The sequence below is a fragment of the Opisthocomus hoazin genome, chromosome 5 (genome assembly GCF_030867145.1).
Source record: "Opisthocomus hoazin isolate bOpiHoa1 chromosome 5, bOpiHoa1.hap1, whole genome shotgun sequence".
Lineage (NCBI taxonomy): Eukaryota > Metazoa > Chordata > Aves > Opisthocomiformes > Opisthocomidae > Opisthocomus > Opisthocomus hoazin.
Genome location: NC_134418.1, coordinates 64,914,760 through 64,934,517, shown reverse-complemented (window position 1 = coordinate 64,934,517; position 19,758 = coordinate 64,914,760). Strand labels below are relative to the sequence as shown.

At 50.6% G+C, this 19,758-nt stretch overlaps 1 protein-coding gene across 2 annotated transcripts in view; it reads right to left on the bottom strand.

The window, feature by feature from the left end:
• Window positions 1-2,466: 2,466 nt before the first annotated feature.
• Window positions 2,467-19,758, bottom strand: part of PRAG1 (PEAK1 related, kinase-activating pseudokinase 1) — a 46,828-nt gene continuing 29,536 nt past the window's right edge. For both annotated transcript variants that reach the window (XM_075421549.1, XM_075421548.1), the window contains exons 4-6: window positions 12,356-12,513; window positions 7,417-8,156; window positions 2,467-3,971 (exon numbers count right to left, since the gene is read on the bottom strand). In XM_075421549.1, the coding sequence (XP_075277664.1) occupies window positions 2,934-3,971; window positions 7,417-8,156; window positions 12,356-12,513 (1,936 nt within the window). In that variant the 3' untranslated portion in view covers window positions 2,467-2,933. The remainder of the gene's footprint in view (window positions 3,972-7,416; window positions 8,157-12,355; window positions 12,514-19,758) is intronic.

Here is a 19,758-nt window from a genome sequence, read left to right as displayed (position 1 = left end):
GGGGCAGCACAAGACAAGAAACACCCCTTTCCCCACCCAGCAGTACTACCAAGATGCATGGGTCTCTGATGCTCCTCTGGAGATTGCTCCTCAGCACTGTCCCTGTGGCATGTGGACCCCAAACTGTTTTCCCAATTAGATGTCTCCTGCAATCCCCACTCCTCCTGAGTGGGTGACATGCTTGGCTCCCAGGGTGCAGGGTCAGCTGTGTCCCCTGCCAGTCGGGGAAGGGGGATGGCCCATCCCCTCCACCATTCTTGCAGAGGGGATGGGTCATCCCCTCTTGCTGGGCGTGGGGGCAAGAATGCCTGCTAGGAAAAGGGGGGCTACTGCCCATGGCATGCTGAGGACAGCACGAGCAAGAGGGTGTAAGCCAGCAAAGTCCTCAAACGTGGCTGTGGCATTCAGCCAAGGCTTAGGTGTCGCTTTCCTCACAACAGCTACAAAGCAGAAACCCTAATGTGCTTCTCCAGTTCATGCATTGACCTAGGACCCAAAAGCCTAGGACTGTTTATGCTGGAGAAGCAGCATGAACTACCATCGGGGAAAGTACCAGCAGAGCATGGAGCTAAGAGTTTCTGTTTACATGAGAGCAAGAAGCCACCCACCAAATCTCAAAATACTACAGCTGAAAATCCTACAAGACTATTGGTGACCTCTGGGCTGCTGGGCATGCTGCTGCAGGGTACCAGTACCAACACCAGACCCAGTCTCAAGTGCCCAAACTCAAGGGAAAGCATTCTGATCAGGTTAACGTCCTACTCTGTGCAGGTCCTGTGCCAATACCTGTATCAGTGTTTGTCACTATGGTGAAACTCAGTATGCAAAATGGATCCAACCTTGTTTTATGTGGGCTGGTGGGATGTTTGGCTACTTCTTGAGTCCCGCTTTGCAAGCTACTTGCCCCACTTATTATCTCCCCGTTGCCAGCACAGCTTGGATTTGTCATGGCCAGGCCCTGTCTCCTTCAGTGCTGTCCTGCAGAGCTGCCTCCAACTTATTCCCTACATCCACGCTTAGAAACTGAGTCATCTCTTCCTCTTGTCTCTGAAAAACATGCTGGGCTCATTCAGACAGGTTCTCCAGCTATTTAATGACACTGCTGGCCCATGTGAGACCACATGCAGCAAGCCAGGGCCAAACTTTCCAGGGCGATGTGTCCAGGATAGTCCATGGGACAGTGGTTCCCAAGCCACCAGGATCCTGCCACCTATGTTGGAGGGAAGTGGACCCAAGAGTCAGACACAAGAAAGCCAGCGTATACAAAAATCCCCAATGGCCGCAGTTGGAGCCATCCCACATTCTTTCAGCAGGCAGGGACGTGCACAGCCTCTTCCCTAAGGGGATCGCGGGAAATTCATTGCAAATGGGTGCCCAGCCAAGGAACCATCCCCTCCCATCAGCAGCAACCACAGCCAAACAGATAAAAAAATCCAGGTGAGAAGCCTGGAAAAGATTCACAGAAAGTGTACAAAGTGTCAAAAGAACTGGGGAATTAAAATTCCCCCAAGAGCAGGCTGGATCTGGAGGTGAATCAAGGCTGGAGGAAAGCGCTCGTGAATTTCTCCCCATTTTGAGCTGGGAGGGGTTAGCTCAGCTAGTGGCATCCTGTCTCAGCTAAGCTGATGTTAGGCTCTCTCCATGTGTCCCAGACCTACCCCTTCTCCAACTGCTGCAGAACTGCTGCCAGGAGCAGGGCAGCTCATCTCTGCCTCGTATTCGGGTGGAAGAGAGTAAAAGCAGCCCACAACCTTTTGGAAAATCATTTTTTCTGAGCAGCAGCACAGCCTCTCTGCCAAGCTGGGTGGCTCCTATTACATCTGGATGGAGGTAAACGGGGCGGAAGGAGCTAGGCTAGCTTCTCCCTCTTCCATCCTGCTGCTCTTGCCTAGCATGTGTTGGAGGAGCGTGTTCGCAGTACACCAAGTCCTATGCATTCCTAACTCAAACACCAGCAGCAATAAGACCCTCCCAGACCACAGGCTAGTGGCCCTGGCCTTTCACATGCCAGCTCATCTCTCGTTAAAGGGGTTAAATAAATGCTAGACACAGGGGACAGATGAATTCCCAGGTGAAGGGAGGCAGCTGGAGGGATGGGGAAGGCAAAGCAACCCGGCCCTGACTTCCCCCCTAAGGCCTTGGAGGTGAACTGGGGATTTTCCATTTCATTAACTTTACAAGGGGTAATTCCCAGCATGCAGCATCATCCTCACGAACAGACCCATCCTGGGCTCCCTCTCACCCTTTCACCACCACCAGCCTGCACGGCTGCACCACTAGGGAGGAAAGCCATGCCGTATCGGTATCGAACGAAGGTAATAGGCAGCTGATACTGAGTTGTACACAGCGGAAAACACAGCTGATACACAGAAACAAGCAGTAATTTTTGTTTTTAAAGCAAGAAGCAAAATGGATGCCAAAACCCACAGAAGATGTGAATTTGAAAGCCCCTCCTGGTCCTCCCATGCAAAGGAGCATTACACAAATTGCTCCTGCTCCCCAGGAGCAGCAGCCAACCGCTCAGCCCTGCCGCCCGCTCTGGAGAGCGGTGGTGTTCCTGGGCAAAGAGGCTCTGATGCTTTAGGAGGGGGTGGAGATCAAAGGACTGTCCCACAGCTGCAGACATCTACTCACATACACTGTGTTCATTAGAAACATGCACACACACAGGTAGGAGTTTATTAGTCCACAGGCTTACCATATGAAAAAAAAAAAAGAGCCCCAAAATAGGGGTAGGTTCCCAGTTTTGCCTGCTCGCAAATTAACAGTGCTGAGGGTACTAAACATGCCCTGTGCACTCTGACGGGAGCATGGGGCAGGAGCTGCACGTGCATTCACAGCTGAGAGTGAAGCCTCTCACGTACAAAGGGGTTGGGTACTTCCAGCCGCGAGGCAGCCAGGAGCCCTCAGCTGCCTCTGAGACACGTCCACGGTCAGAGGAGCTGCAGCAGTTTTAATGTGTGCGAGAGGGAGGACGGCTCAGCAGACGCTAAGTACTGGCAGCACAGCCAGTCCTCCAGTTCAACGCTCCGCTCCGTGTCCACAGCCCTCTCCGCGAACTTCATCATGAGCAGGGCACGTTTCATGTCCACCCAGTTCTGCAGCACCCGGCGGAGGGCTTCCTCGTGGCTGAGGGGCTGCTCGGTGAGGTCTTTCCGTGGCCCCCAAAGCAGACACTGCAGCATCCGCTTGGCCTCGGTGATCCGCACACGCTTGATGGGATCTGCTTCCAGCAGCAGGTGGGCCAGCTGCTGGAGCCCCCGGGAGTAGATGGACAGGCTGGGCAGAGCAGGGAGGTCCTCAGGGCTGTACTCCTGCTCCCTGAGGTGCACCTTCTCCTCGAAGGGGTTGGGCTGGTGCAGCAGCTCATAGATGAGAATACCAGTCTGAAACTCGTCAAATTTCTTGTACTGAGAAGCCGACACAATCTCCGGGGCCAGCCGGGCCTGACTCTTCTTCAGTTTGGAGTCTCCAGTTCCTGGCTTCTGCTTGGCTTTCAAAAAATTGCTGATGATGAGGCGGGGTAAGTGTTTGTCGTCTTTGGCTTTCACACAGCTCATGGGGGGCTTGCAGGGGACAAGCAGGAGGTTCTCCAGGCACAGGTCACGATGGATGATGCCATGCTCTTTGAGATGCTCTAGGCCATTGCAGAGCTGGAGGAGCAAGAAGCAAACACGACGTTCATACAGCTCAGGCTTAGCTTGGTGCAACATCACTGAGTCCCTCACGAAGTCGGCGGTGGTCTGACTCGGCACCTCCCGTGTAATGACCACCACACAGTCATGCTCACTGGCAGTGCGGGAGGGATGGAGGCCTTCCCCAGGCATGCTTTTCCCCACATCTGAGGCCAGCAGCATGCTGGAGGGGACAGAGGCCACAAAATGCCCACAGTCCTGCTGGATGTTGAAGTGGACCGGCACTGCAGGGCTGCAGTATGAGGCAGCCACCTTGGACTCCTGGGTCTTACAAATCTGTGAGGAGAGACCAAAAGGAAAGTCTCATCAGTGACAAAGACAGGGCAGAGACCAGAAGTTCAGAGGTGGGTTCCTAAGCTGAGATTTGCAGATGTTAAGGAAGACATCAGTAGAAGCAGGGTGCACACTGGTCCCTTTAGTACTTTAAACTATCTCCTGGCTTGAGGATCTTTCCTCACCCCAACGTTAGCAACCAGTTGTGTGAGTCCCATTTCTGAGCACGCTTCCTTTGCCAGGCAATGCCCAGTACCTGCAGGGAGGGAGGGAGATAGTCTTCCCGCAAGTAACTTCTGGAGATTTTGTTTCATTGCCAACAGAAGTGACGTAGCTTTTACATCACAGACATCATCCCTGCAATCCAGGAGACATTTTGCAGGGGGGAAGAAAACCCTGTGGCAGAAGATGTGCTGCCTCCATCTCCAGAGATGGTTAACGCTTGCCTAGACAAGGCCCCGCACGATGTGATACGTCTGCGAGGGTGGCCCTGCTTGGAGTGAGGGGTGGACAGAGACCTCCAACACTTTCTTCCCACCTAACCCTCCTCTGGTCCTAAGCCCTGGAGCCACTTTCACATCCTCCTCAAGCACTCTGCTTCCTTGTGTCACCGACTACTCTCAAATCCCTAATCAATGGCTAAGGGAAACAAGCAACAAGCTGTACTCGTCAGCACAGGTCAAAAACACCAGAGAGAAAGAGGGAGCTAACAATAAGCTTAGAAATAAGTGAGAGTGCAGCAAACTCGAGGGGAAAAAGCATTTTATTATCCGGATTCTCTTAAACCCACAGGACTTTATCTTCATTTTGTTCTGTGTTTTAGCTTTATGACTGCATTAAAGACTAAACAAACTCAAGCTCGGGTTTATTATAGGAGTATCCATTAGCTTATGGGGCCTTCTGGCGTTTCTATTATATACTTTTTTTATTTTTTATTTAGTGATGTATTTATATCTCACCCACAGGAATCAGCAACAGGCTGAAACTCAGCATAAAAGGTTTCAAACCCTGGAGCGTGCCACTGCCAGTCACAGCATGCGTGCAAAATCGGACAAGAAATCAATTTTGCCTCCAAGTTAAAATAAATGCAAGAATAGAGAGGAGCTGGAGAAGTGGGCTGCTTTTGTATTCCTCTAGCAAGGGTTTGAATCTAGGCATTTGCAGGTAATTCGCTCAGAGGAGTCGATACTGTGGAGATGGGGCATTGTGAATCCCCATTGTCCCCTCTTTTCTAAACAAAAATACCCTGCTGTGCCTGCATGCTTATTTTGTGGAAAGACAAGCGTTGGGGAGCTAGGCAGACTGCAGATTAACGCAGTGGGACACAGGAAGACGTGCAAGGTCCCCAAAGGCAGAAGAGCCCTTCCAGCCCTCCGCTGAACAAGGCTGCTTGTTTCTCCCCACATAGGGAAGATGTGTAAGGCTTAGGAAAAGCGGAGGAACTCCTGTGAGACAGGAGTGTCTGGAAGAAGAACTGCTACCAAATGAAGACAGGGAGATCTTCCCCAGCCAGCCATTCTTCGCGACTTTGGCTGCACAAGAGGCATTCTCCATGCAGCAAGCTCCACGTAGGAGCCCGGGGCTGGCTTAGTCACGCATCTTTAAGCGGAGAAAGAAGCCAAGGCATGCAGAATATCTTGGCTTAATCCCTCTAAAGCCATTTCATGTAACCCTGGCTCCTTCTGTTTATACGTATCCATGTCTGCCTGTGCACAGCCCAAACTCAGGCTCTTGCTGCTCAGCAGCCTTCTTGGCTCAAGTCAGATCCTCTGCCCTTTTTGAGCTCTCCAAGTCTAATTTTAATACAGCCCCGTAATCTCTTTCATGTCAGAAAATCTGTACCAGAAGCCAGGAGAGACAGCTAGGAATCAGCCAGCTGTAAAGGTTCACAATTATTCTGTATTTCAGCTACCGAAAGGAAGGTGGCACACGGGAACAACGCAGGAGGTGTACGCGTGCACGTGTGTAAACACATGCGCGACTTCACTTTACGCTGGTGCAGAGTATGGCACTGTCAGAGTGGTTTTGGCTCTGTTAAGGTGCTCTGCAGCGTACCAAGCGCACAGAGTAAGCCCACATCACACGCAGGGACACAAGCGCAGTCCCATTCAGAGACTGAAATGTGCTGTTTCTGCCTTGGCAAGAATTCATGCACTACAGCCATAGAGCCAAGCCTCTGAACCCCACCTAACACGGCAGGCAGGAGCAAAGGTGTGTGCATGCCACGGGGAACCGCAGATTGAAAAGAAGCACGCCAGTTCACCATGCAGTTCTCAGGTTTCAGGAGGAAAGTTGCGATGGATTTAGGTATAACAGGCAAGAGAAGCTGCTGCTCTGGGTGCTGGACTAGGGATATTGGTGCAAGACCTCATCTAACTCCATTCTGGTTATTTACAGCCCCCCTGTTGGGTTGACTGTACTTCCTTTAGAATACCAGCTGGCTTTAAAGCTACCACTTAACTAAAACATCCCTTTGGGGCTCATAATGGCAGAAGCGATTCAGCAGAGTTTTTTTTTTTTTCCCCTTGCTTAATGCATCTCTGACAGTGCTTTTTTGGGGAATTACTTTAGGTTTAGAAAACAACCTGAAGAGTAAGCAGCAATGAGATTCCCCTAGGGTTAAGTCAGAATAGAAATGAAAGGCTCTCTATTCAAGTGGTAACATGGGTCAAGAACCCAAAATCCATGGGATGTGCTTGAAACGTGTTGGATAAGCTCACTTATCCAGGTTTCAAAGAGCTCAACTATTGCACCTGAATTTTCCATTTCAGACATGGATTCCGCAGAGTTACAGGAAGATATTTCAGAGCTGACATTACACAGCATGCCTAGGTCAGCCCCGCATTGTTTAATTGAGATCTGCGCTATCTTAACGCCTGTAGTTTCAAGATCATATAAGCACTCACACAGTTTCTGGGTCAGACCTTCCACTTAAAAGGCAGGCAAAGGCAAAAATGCTGTCTTTTGAACAGCCTTTCATCAGCTTGTGTCATCAGAGGCGAATGCCTCCGAGTTTACAACACAGTATTTGCACAAAGATTTTTTTGGAGAGAAACTGGTTGGGTTGCAGACCCTGCTAGTCTACAGCAACAAGCGACTGACTGGCATTTGTCACAACAAAAGCTACTTCTAATTAACCTTTGCAAGGGGTAGGAGAAAAGTGGCAATTTTGGAACGGGTTTCACTCGCCAGACTTCAGATGTGAGAAAAACAAGCAGAGTAAAAAGGCCATTGTGTGCTGCTGGTGCTTCTCAAAGGTGTACCACGAAGTCCACTTCCCACTCTTTCATTCAAATCCATACACCAGAAAGGGGGAAAAAGAAGCTCGAAGGTTCAGTCCCAATGCAGCTACAGATTCCCCCACAGCCTTGGACCCCGCAGCTCTTTGCCTCACCCTCCCAACTGGAAAATGGGGATAAGCCCGGGCACCTCCTGGACGCGGGCCTACCTTCACAGCGTAGGTGGTAGAAGGGTCCTTGGAGCAGGTGGCACAGTAATAGATCGCATCCCCCGAATCGCAGCAGGGCTTGTTGCACGCCAGCTTGAAGAGTGACCAATTGTTCTCGCTGAAGTGCAGCTCGTTCTTCTGCTCCCGCATGAAGCAGTCCTCACACTTGGCAACCAGGCGGCGCAAGGACTCGGCGTAGAGGGCCCCCAGCTTGGCGTACACCCCCTCCTTGCTGTCGATGTTGCTCAGGAGGTTGTGGAGCTGGAGGCTGGAGCCCGATGACACCTGGCTGGACACACTGAGCTGCGAGGAGGACAGGGACTGGACGTTTCTGCTGGGGACGCAAGCCCCTGTGCTCTTACCAGTGGCTGCGCCCCAGTAGCCGTTTCCTTTGGAGCCTTTCTCCAGGGACTCGGAGGAGGAGAAGGCACCGGGGCGGCCACCCAGGCTGGCTGGGTGGACGAAGGGAGGCTCCTCTCGGAGGCAGACATTGCTCTCAGAATGGCTGACGTTCAGCCTGGGGCTGGCAGCACCGGCTCCTCTGCCTGAAGACGCTTGTCCTCCAAAAAAGCCGTCCGGGGAGGACACCGTTCTGCTCACTGTCTTCTTCTGAGGCAGAGGTGGTGGGCAGCTGGAGGCAGAGGAGGGACCATCCTCACCGCAGGTGGGAAAGAAAGGGACAGGGGGAAACACTTGGCTCTCAGCTGGAGGGGGCGAGTGGTTCGGCTCAGACGAGTGCCCTAGGAGACAGCGACACACAAGAAGATGTCATGAATGGCCCTTGCAGGCTGGGAGCACAGGTTCCTCTCCGTGTCCCTGCCACCCCCACAGGCTACCTCTCCCGGGGCCCTGGCCGGGAACAAAGCAGCAAGCCAGGTTACATCTGAACCCAGCGCACAGTCCTCATCTACTCATGACTGCAAAGCTTCATTGAAAGAGTTGGGGATTTAAGCCAGTTTAATACAGCAGGTTTGCAAAGCAGGCTGCAACCAGCCTTCTGGAGAAATGCCCCCACCCCCCCGGAAACCACTCCTCTGTGAACTACACGCACAGTAGTAAAAAGGTAGTTGAGGGTAAATATTTAAGCTGTGATGTCATCCACAAGGAGGTAACAACGAAGCACTCGGGGAGACGAGGACAGCGTCAAACACAGCCTGTTTTGCCTGGGAGCTGCCACCCAGTGCTTCAGCAGCACGGCACGATAAGCAGAGGGTGACTCATGCTACACAGCTCCGGCTTAAGCGTGACCAGAGCAGCCCAAGAATTATATCGAACTTGTCTCTCTGCCTCACACTGGGTAAGGGTCACAGGGCAAGGCCTGGGATTTTGGCAGTTTCAGTCCTCCTGAAAAAAATCTGGCCTCCTCCCTGCTGCTTGTCCCCCAGCTTATTGCCAGACCTCTTTGCTCAGAGGGCAGCCATACCACTAAACCCCAAGCAGCTCCACGTGCCATCTGCACATGGATTGGGACGGCTGGCTCATTTCAGGCAGCTGTAGCAGATGTTTTCCTACCCTGGCCAGAATGGAGACAGGTAATACAGTTGCATGTCATGGAAGCAGGGGAAGGAAACGAAATATAAAACAAATTTAAAAAAAAAAGAAAAAAAAAGATGAACCGCATAAAGTTCAACAAGGCCAAGTGCAAGGTCCTGCACGTGGGTTGGGGCAATCCCAAACACAAGTACAGGCTGGGCAGAGAGTGGCTCCAGAGCAGCCCTGAGGAGAAGGACTTGGGGGTACTGGTGGATGAGAAGCTCAACACGAGTCGGCAATGTGCGCCTGCAGCCCAGAAAGCCAGCCGTATCCTGAGCTGCATCAAGAGAAGCGTGGCCAGCAGGTCAAGGGAGGTGATTCTGCCCCTTTACTCCGCTCTCGTGAGACCCCACCTGGAGTACTGCGTCCAGCTCTGGGGCCCCCAACATAGGGAGGACATGGATGTGTTGGAGCGGGTCCAGAGGAGGGCCACAAAGATGATCAGAGGGCTGGAGTACCTCTCCTATGAGGACAGGCTGAGGGAGCTGGGGCTGTTCAGCCTGGAGAAGAGAAGGCTCCGGGGACACCTTACAACAGCCTTCCAGTACCTGAAGGGGGCCTACAGGAAGGATGTAGAGGGGCTTTTTACAATGGTGTGTAGGGATGCACATACATGAATGGCTGTAAACTAAAAGAGGGGCAGATTTAGATAAGATATTATGAAGAAATTCTTCTCCACGAGGGTGGTGAAACACTGGCATAGGTTGCCCAGAGAAGCTGTGGCTGCCCCCTCCCTGGAAGTGTTCAAGGTCAGGCTGGATGGAGCTCCAAGTAACCTGGTCTAGGGAAGATGTCCCTGCTCATGGCAGGGGGGTTGGAACCAGATGATCTTTAAGGTCCCTTCCAACCCTTACCATTCTATGATTCTATGATTCATTCTATGATTTGACATTGAAATAAAAAGTAATAATTTCAGGTCACAGAGAACAAACAAGGAGTGGAGGGGTCTGCAAGGGAAATCAAAAGAAAAGACGTAATTACTTCAGAAAATTTTCTACGCCACTTGAACGTGGTGGGACTCTTGAGAAACCTGAGCTCTGCTAACACCTTGCATGCAAGTGTAGACCTTGAAAGGTGCATGGCAGCGTTTTGCTCCAAGCAAGCTCAGCAGATAGCAGGATCTATTGCTCTCTTTGAACCCAGCTTCCAAAGCTGCAGAGTGGTAGCAAGCCACCCTTCTTCGTCACCAGGCTGCTGGTGAGGGTTCAGCTGCCAGCAGGCCCTTCATCACTGTGGCTTTCTGCCCGCTCCACAGGAATGCCCTGGGACAGCTTCACGTCAGCCCGCGCTTGTCCCTGTCACAACTCTAGTGACTCACCAGCTCTCATCACAGCCTCCAGCTGCAGGGCCTCAGGTCCCCAAGCTCCCAGCCTGTCCTGGCGTGTCACATGCAGGCTCAGAGCCGCACCAGCTGTGCCAGGACAGCAGTCCCAGTTAGCTGCTCACCACCCGAGACCATATGAGGTGAGGGGCAGGTCCCCTAGTTCTCAGCTACCAGAGTGGATGCTGGCATGACCTGTCCCTGTCCCTCCCCACCGCAGTTTGGTAGCATGACATCAATTTTCACTTGTCCCCTCCACTGCCACAGCTGCCTGTATGCTCCTGCTGCAATACAGCCCATCCTGAGCAGCAGCATCGAGAGACACCCCAGGAAGGAGCAGCACCGATTTCAGCTTCTATGGAAGATGAGCTTCCCATGCAAGGCAGTTTCGGCACCCTGTTTCTGACAACACGCTCAGAAACAGCTCTGTAGGAAACGCTGTGAATCAGCACGCGTCCCTCGTGTCCCAGTTCCTGGGTGCCGAGCTATCAGACTCCTGTTGGGCCCTCGCCCCGGTGTCTGCCTGCACTGTACACCCAGTCGCTGAGCAATTGACTGCTCTCTGCTTCCAGCTGCTCTGCAGCGGCACAGTGAACCATGGAGCCCGTGGCACGACAGAGATGCACGCCCCAAGCTTTAACGAAAACCCCGATATCTGCATCACACCCTGCCGGGTCCATGGGAAAGATCCCCTCTGTTAAAGCCCTGTCAAAGGCCACAGGCAGCGATCGTTCAGCGTGGCACCTCTTGCCACTTCCAGCCCAAGGGGCTTTGACAGAGGATAAAGCCAAGAGAAATTCTTCGGCATGCAGCCCAAGAGCAGCTCAACAGAGGCATCTCTGCCAGGACACGCAGCTGGATCCCCATTTCAAGAGAGACAGAGCCTTACGGAACAAACGTCAGCGCTGCAAGCTTTGGCAACCGGTCCACACGCCTAGCCCACAGATGCCAAACTGCTCTTACCTTTTTTTCCTTTTCTTTTACGTGCTGCTGGGCTCTGCCCCAAGCACAGGGTAACGAATGAAACCCTTTCACAACTTTCCTAACAGTGCTCTGCACCTTCAGCATAGAGTCATTCTGCATGTCAAGGGCTTAAAAACTGCCCCTCACTTCGTATTTTAACATCTGACAGCACAGCAAATTAATTTGAGCTCACCTCACTCAGTGACTGACTGCATAGCTTCTTGTTTGCACCAGCAAGAAAAATTGCATTTGGGTTATTAATTTAAAAACTCAGCTTTCCTGAGATGAGTTGAAACAGTTGCTTCCATTAGGGGAGGCAGAGAAATCCTCTTGTCCCATATAACTTTTGACAGCAAATTGCTTCTGTGCCCCGCAAGTAAAGATCCAACATACGTGATTTTTTCTTCCCCCTGTACAATTTCCTGGCATGGTCTCACTCTCAGGCTCCAAGTTAGCGGTGGAAAAATGGAGTTTCCAGAGCTCTGGTTCTTAATTTTATTGCTGCATGCTATTGCTCTTGGAAAGACAGAGCTTCCACTACACGAAAGTTGCTTTTGCAAAGGAAATACTTTCTGAGCTGCTGAACACGTTAGTGCATGTCTAAGTTACGCACTGATGAAAAAAGTGACTTCATAGTAAGTATTTTTTTAATCTCAGTTAAACGAGTGCAGGCAGATTTTTTTTCCCCTTCAAGAAATAACTGGGAACACAATGAGGGGGAGAGACTCCTTCTGGTACTCCTCAAATCTATGGAGGACTTTCTAAGGCAGGGTTACGTTTGACCTTGTGCAATGTCTGAAGCACAAGCTGGATAAGGAAAATTGCTTTCACATGGCGGTTTTATCCAGACAAGAGGAGAGCTACAGGATGAATGATTTTGGCACTTGCCAACCAACAGAGGAAAACGCCTGTGATGTTGGCCTGACTCTGTCACACTCATTTTAAGCACATCAAGAGGGAAGGGTAGGACAAGTGGAAAGATGAAGGGTTGTTGGGGGAATGAGGTGACTGGACCCTCACGATCCCTGCTCTGAAGATGCTGCCGCAGCAGTGGGCCTGGGGATGGAAGTCACTCCTTCCTCAGGTCCGATGCTACCTCTCCCACACCCAATATTCACTTACTGCCATCGCTGCCGGTCTGCGTGTCCGAGTCGAGGCTCTCGGTAGAGCCAGCCGTGAAGCTGACGTGGACACTCCTGAAAGGTGGGCTGAGGCTCTCAGCAGAGCTGTTGCTGACCCTCTCCAACTCAGCGTTATTCGAGTTCATTTTCAAAGTATGCCTAGAGAGAGTGAAAGAGAAGAGTCAGGAGACACATGGCAAAAGATACCCTGCGTGCACTTGTGCATGGAGCTTCAATCCGAGAGCAGCCTTAGCTTGGTCCCTGACCATCCATACAGACACTGTACAGCCTTTTACCACGCCACAGTACCTCGTTCCTCTGCACTTTTCTCTTTCTCCGGCACCTGGGGATCGCGTCTCACTGACACGGAGCAGGTTATAGCCCTGCAGCCCCCATGCCAGCTCCCCATGACAAACCAGCTGCGCTTGAGCAGAGAGAGAACCACTGAGCCAACAGCATCCAGCCCCAGTCTGCGCCTCCTTTGCCTAGCACATGTGGGGGTCCTGGACCACATCCCACCCTGGCCACTGTCACTGGGAAGTGGGGACGCACCAGTGTTTGCCTTCAGTAAGGTTATCAAGGGAAGGGAGTGGCATCATTCCTTCCATTTTACAGAAAGGCAGGTTGAGGCTGGGAGTCAGGAATCTTCGTGGCAGAGGCGTAAGTGGAAGAAGAGCCCATCCCTAGCAGCCGTCGTCTCCTCAGTGCACCACAGTAACAACAGACACTGTCTGAAAGAAGCAGCACCTCTGCAGAAACCAAGTGTCTGCTGAACTCAGGACCTACCTTCCAGCCTTTAATGCAAGACCTACAGTTTTTCACGCAGCTTCCATCTAAACAAATAAATACATCATAAACTGGGCTTATAACCTGCAGGTCACAGTTTAAGTGATCAGTTGTAAGCAAGCAGGACTTTTCACTAAGTTAAAGAATTTCCCCTGCATTTTCTTCATTTTTTTCCTCCTTGGAAACCAACAGAAACTTGGAATCAGGCAGCACATCACAGCATAAACACTCCTAGCTTTGGTACAGTTCAGACTCTCTATCGGCCAGCAAACGAAGGTCATCGGTCCACATTTTTTAAGTAAAACTGCCAATCCGCTGATAAAATTTAACACATTGTTGATTAAGAATGTGGAAAGGTTAGTGGCAGGCCTGTAAAAGAGAAAAAGGACTTCCACCAGCTATCTTGCTGGAAGGTATCCGGCGTTTCCTAATCAGACGGTGGAATGGCTGCTGAGAAAGATAAACAAAGACGAGCACAACCGCTTTCTTGTGGCACCCTGTTCACGCGCACAGGATCCCTCCTCTTTCAAAACCCCCAACCACAGCAGATGCCACGAGCGATTTTTTATTTCAAGACTGAGAAATGTTTTGTTCCCCATCCAGACAAAGCACTTACTCTCGTGTCCACACCACCACATGGAGAGCAGAGCGTATGGGAAGCCCGGAAGAAACTTCTGCCAGACTTCCTCATTTGCCTGAGCAGCCTTGGTCTAAAAATACTCCGGGGCTGATGAAAATAAGGCTCTAAAAACCACCTCAGGTATAACTCAGCAGAGACACTGGTCTTGCACCAGTGATGAATTTACCACAGCAAGCCTCTTGGGGATGATTTACGTAACTTTGCAATGCACCACACAAGTCACAGTTAAAAAACAGAGAGAGAGAGAGAGAGAGAGAGTGAGAGAGACACATTGAGGTTTTCAGCTCTGTTATGATTAATGCTGTTGAAAGCAACCAACTGGACTTAAATGCTTTTCTTTTTTTTTATTATAAAGATATATCTTTATCCTATAACTTTCTCAGATGTTTAACTTTTAGTAATTTGGGGGGAAAACCACAAACGGCAGCACACCCACACGGGTGCACTGTCTGACCTGGCAACAATCAAGGAAGCTTTTGAATCCATAAGAAAAGCAGAAGATTTTGCAAGAGAGCCGGTCTCAGTTCGCACAGATGAGGTTTTCCCACACATTCCTCCCCTCCCTCCCTCCCTTCCTCCCCCCTCCAAGAAAAGTTGGTGCATTTCTGCTTCTTTCCCATCACTTAAACACAAATCCGCAGAGCTGCCTTACCATTCCCGCACTCAGAGAGAGATGGGACTTTGCTCGGCAGGGTCCAAGGTCCACCGCGCACAGCCACACCTATTCCTCCTCCAAGCAACCTGGGCGCAACGCGCCGTCTGCCAGAACCGTGCTGGCTCCTGCCTTTGCCGAGCTCAGCGCCGCGGTGAAGTCAGATGTACAGAGAGCCCCGTTTCCTCTCCGTACCGCCGTGACTTATGTAAAATGCAGTTCCTGAATAGGCACACCGAAATAGAAATTGTTTGCCGCTTAAACGACATCCTGCTCTTGTTTCAGATGTTACAGCCGGGCCAGCTAACATGGCCTGGAAATATCGCTGCTTTACATCCCCCTCCTTTCCTACGACCTGCTTGAAGCCCAGGCTACACAGATTAAAACACTGCCCGCTATGCCAACGAATTACTGAAAACACTTGCTAGGGTCAAAGTCTCCCATTTCAGTAAAATTCCAGCCAAGAGCTGAACAAGCCATCACTGTGACAACCTATGGGATCCTGATTTACAGCTAACCTGAACTTCCCCTGCTTTGCTCATGTTCCTTCCTACCACGTGTGACTGCAAGGGCACGGTTGCTATGCTCCATCTCACCCTTTTCACCAAAGGATATTGAAAATAAAGAGCACCAGTTCATCTTAAATGTGAAGAAACCATTGGGATTGCTCCCCCCCCCCCCCACTGGCTTTGCTAACATCTGTGGGCTCCACTCCCCTTCAGAAAAATGCAGCAGTGGTTGATTTGCCTCCATTTCAAAAATCTGTGTTCAGCACCTTAAATGTAACCAGCAGCTTCAAGAGCAGCACCAGAGCCTCCTTCATGTGCCAGTGCATAAAGAACAGGCCACAAGAGTCAGCTCTCCCAATCTAATAACCTAAAAAAGTCGGATTTCCAGTTCTCCAAATTATTCTGGCGGCTTTAAATACACTTCAGTTACTCAACATCCTTCATGCAACATGCTGGCATATTCAGGCGAGCCTTCCTATTTGCCCAGTTTTCCCATCCTAAACAGTTTCATCCACCTGGCTTTCCACACGACTCTCGCACTGCTGGCTAAAACAAGTCAAGGCTGAAAACAGTGGTCTTGTAACAAACAAAACAAAAAACAAACAAACAAAAAAACCCCACCACAGTTCGGAGTGCTATAAACATTGCAAGGGGACCCAGATCATTTACCATGCCTCCTGTTGCACCTCCAGCCGGGGCCTGCTTCGTCTTTCCCATGATTCATATTCGAGCAGTAGCCATGTGCTTAATTTCACATTTTTTAACGTATCGGAGTCCCACCTGATGCTGCTGTGGGACTCCAGCACCACTGGCTGTGCGCCTTGCACTGCTTGGAGAGAGGGGAGATGGGCACCAAAGCGTGGCTCCCCTAACAGCAGCAGACACACATCCCTTGGGATATCGCCCCAGGGACCCCTCGGCTTCTGGGCACGCCTTCGGCTTGAATCCCTTGCCCAAGATTTGACACACAGATGTGGCTACCTTCCAGAAGTGCAAGGGGCAGGGAGGTTTCGAGCAAGGGAGAAGCCCACTCAGATGCAAGAGCCGCAAGGCTCCCAACTTGCTCCTTTCCAGAGGCCATCCCGAGTCCAGCGTGTTGGCAGCAGCAGAGGATGCTGGAAGGCATTTCTCTCCCACAGAGAGATCCGATCACATGGAGCGCCCGCTCTGCAGCCCCATCACCGGGGTTTTCCAGCCTTGCTGTGCTGGCAGGTCGCTCGTTCTCAGCACAGGTGATGGGACTTGAACAGGTAAAAGAGATACTGAGCTTTATCAGTCATGCAACAGGGGAAGAAAGCAGGGCAGAGAACACACACAAACCACCACAAACCAAATTGCACTCCAGGAGAAGGGCAGTGATAATGTCAACAGGACACCCCCTCCCAGAATAAAACACTGGCACTAACGTGCGGCAGAGAGAAAAGCCAGACTGCATTACAGCATCAAACACAACATGACTGGGCATAATTACTACACAAGAGGAAGCACTATTGTACCATATGCCTGTCTATCATGAAATGTGAATAATTGTATCTTCCTCCTTCCTCTGCTGCTGTTTCTTCCAGCATCTTCTGCTGGATGCACAGGGCAGTTAAAAAACAGCATACAGGAGCTTACAACATTTGAGGCTTGGATTTGTACTTACCCTTCTGCCACCAGCTGGCAAATGTGAGAAAACCAAAATCAAGGTGAGGGAAAGAGAGGAATTTGAAACACTCCCTAGCTCTGTCCAGAGGACTACACCACTCCTCCCTGCACCAAAAAGGTTTTATGTAGCTCTGGTTAAGTTGAAACAAGGGTTTGGAGTCTGGAGATGCAAAGGGAAATTTGGATAGGGTGCAGAACCAAGATGAGAGATGGGTCAAAAATTAAATCACTGCATGCTCCGATGTGGTGGAGAGGACAATGAATCTCATTTCAACTTCCAACTCTGCGCTTTTTTAAATGGCAAGATAGGAAACACACATAAAAGTGAACGACTTTCATTTTAAAAGCAACAATCTCTCCTAAAAGATTGGCTGATAAATCATGACCTTTTAAAAATTATTCACTGGCAAAAGCAGCACAAAAAAAATCCCGACTAGTTTCAGACACAAAACACAGAGGGAATACAAAAGGTGTCTTCCATCCCTGTCCTGGAGCGTGATTCTCTCTCCTGCTTGAGCCATACCCTCCCTTTTTTTCTTTATTTACTTATTTAATTAATAATTATGTATTTAAATAGACTCCATCCAGAGGGTTTTGTTATTATTCTTATTATTTATTATTTTAATAATAATAAATCTGGCTTGTCCTAGACCAAACAGCAAGTTCGTGCTGTCACCCACGGTCACAGAGAACTGGGTCAAAATCTGGGACCTGTGTGACTTCCAATTGCTTTTGTAATTGCCACAGCAGCTCCATGTAGCCTGTCTGCTTTTGTCACCGGGGTACACCCTGACACTGAACTCCAAAGGGAAATGGGTGCCTCGGGAATGGTAAGAAGAGGGGTATATTCTGTCTCAGGTGCAGTGCTGCTCCATCACAGACCGATTCCTGGCAAGAAACACACAGCACTGTCCCACCAGCCAGCACCACACCCCCGGCGAGAAACAAACCTGGCTCCTTTTCTGGTGATCCGATTCCCCACACGGCTGGTTTTTTCTAACACTCTTGTTTTCTGTTCCCTCTGGCAACAAGCGGCAGCAGCAGCACCGTAACATGCAGTCTTGGCACATCCCAAGCTCATCTGTCCTGGCTGTTTCCAGCGATGGCGGGTGTCAGGACGTGCCACGCACACACCTTTGTTACCCCAAGCGAGCGCATTCAGCAAATTTCAGAAGCTATCTACCGCTCTGCCTTTTGAAGGTGGCATTAATTATGATGAAAACAGCTCAAAAGCCAACAGCTCAAGATGCAAAACAGCATCACTGTTTCCTTTCTTTAAGAGGCACATGAAATAAATTAACTGTCAAGGTTTTGCAGGCTAGAAGGAACCGTTAGGATCAGTTAGCCTGACGCTTAGCATAAGAGAGACGTAAATTTCAGCAAAGATTCATCCCTCATGCCCAGAAACTCAAAGCCACACTAGAGCATTTCACACTGACGAACCTTTAAGCCGTCATTGCGCCACTGGCTCCCCTGGCGAGCCCTTTCCATAGCCAACTACCTTCCCGGCGTTTGCAAGTAGGCTAGCCACCAGCTGCCCTGTCTAATCTCTTTCCTCGTGTAATTCAACTCACTTTCCATTCCAGTTCAGACCAAGCAAACTTTAAATGCCTATAATCTTCCAAACAAGCGTGTGTCCAGAGTAGCTTTATATAGGATGAAACAGGCACAAAGTCATTACTTTCCTTTTTTGTGCCAACTTTTTAAACTCCCTAAAATCGCTCTTTCCACCACCCTAAGAGACAGCTTACTGCAAAACCAGAGTTTCCCCAGTGCCTGGCAGGAATTTACCCTCTAAAAACTTTTTTCCCTTTTAATTGTTAGTACCAAGATGAACAAAACAAAACCCACAGACTCACTTTTTTCTTTCTCTGCTTTGAAACCAGTTTGAACACACACACAGGTTTTCTTTAAAATGAGCAAGTAAGTTTAATGAGGAAAGCCAAACAGGCGAGCTTCATTTTCCAGCATGAAATCAAGTATCTTGCTACAGGTTGAGATCTAGAAGGAAAGAGGATGGTTACACACATTTCCTGCACCTGAAATGAACCCTGATTTGCTAAGCCCCAACCCCCGAGACTGTGCCACAACCTGACCTACACTGGCTTCATCTCCATCCATCCATCCAAAGGAGCCTTTGCAGCTGTGCCACCAGAGATCATCTGGGGCTGATCAAGTCTGTCTCTGCGAGGGACTACATAAGCGTAACAGAAGTATTGGTGGTGGTTCTTCCATTACGGATGAGCACACGCCCGCAGCCTGCCCAGGCCTTGGAGAGATTGGATGCGTCTCAGAGTCATCTTTGTGTGCAAGACCTCCTCCCTTCTTCAGGCGTTTGGCTGCAGCCCAGGAAGACTGGAGGAGATGCTCCTCCAGCAGCAGGTAAGAGTCACGTCATGACCTGAAGCAGAAACGACTGCCCAGGGTAACACAATCCCGCTATGGTGATTTTAACCAGCTGTGCAGGTAGCCATCCCTCCCACCGCCACGCACAGGTAACACCACCCTGGTTCCTGCATCGACACGCTCAGAGATGCCACTCTTGAGATGAGAACGAGAGCACCTTCAAAGCAAACAAACAAAGCAACCAGCTGGGTTTGCACTGCTTACGAAATCTGCCATCTGATCAAATCGCTCCTCAGGCCGGCTGCGCAGGGGTTTGGTAGCCAGAGGGAGGGCAATGTTCTTTGAGTAAGGTGCCCCAAGGCTCAGCTGCAGGCATCAAGGCGTTTAGCAGACAAATACCTGCAGCCACAGGAGGTAAGAGCAGTGCCAGCACCTACCTCAACCACCTGGCAGGGTTTACAGCTCTACCAGAGCTCCTGGTCACAGATGCCCTGTGTTCCCTGACCTCAAGTTTCCCTGCCTTCTTTCACACAGGCTTTCTAGCACACAGACGCTATCAGGATGACTCAGAAGCCACTGTTACAGTTGGCACAGGCCGATCACACCAGGAACATGACACAGCCCCTCCAAGGAGCAGAAGATGCTCTGTGCCCCTCAGGATGGCTCATTGTAACTCCACGTGGAGGGCAACAGCAGGACACCCGCCTGGCTTGGAGCACAGCTGCTCCAAGTCACCCAGCCAAGGAAACCCTGACACATCAGGGAGCTACTGCCTCCCCTCCCAGCCCTCACAAAGGCAGAAATGAGACGGAGCGCTGCCAGGG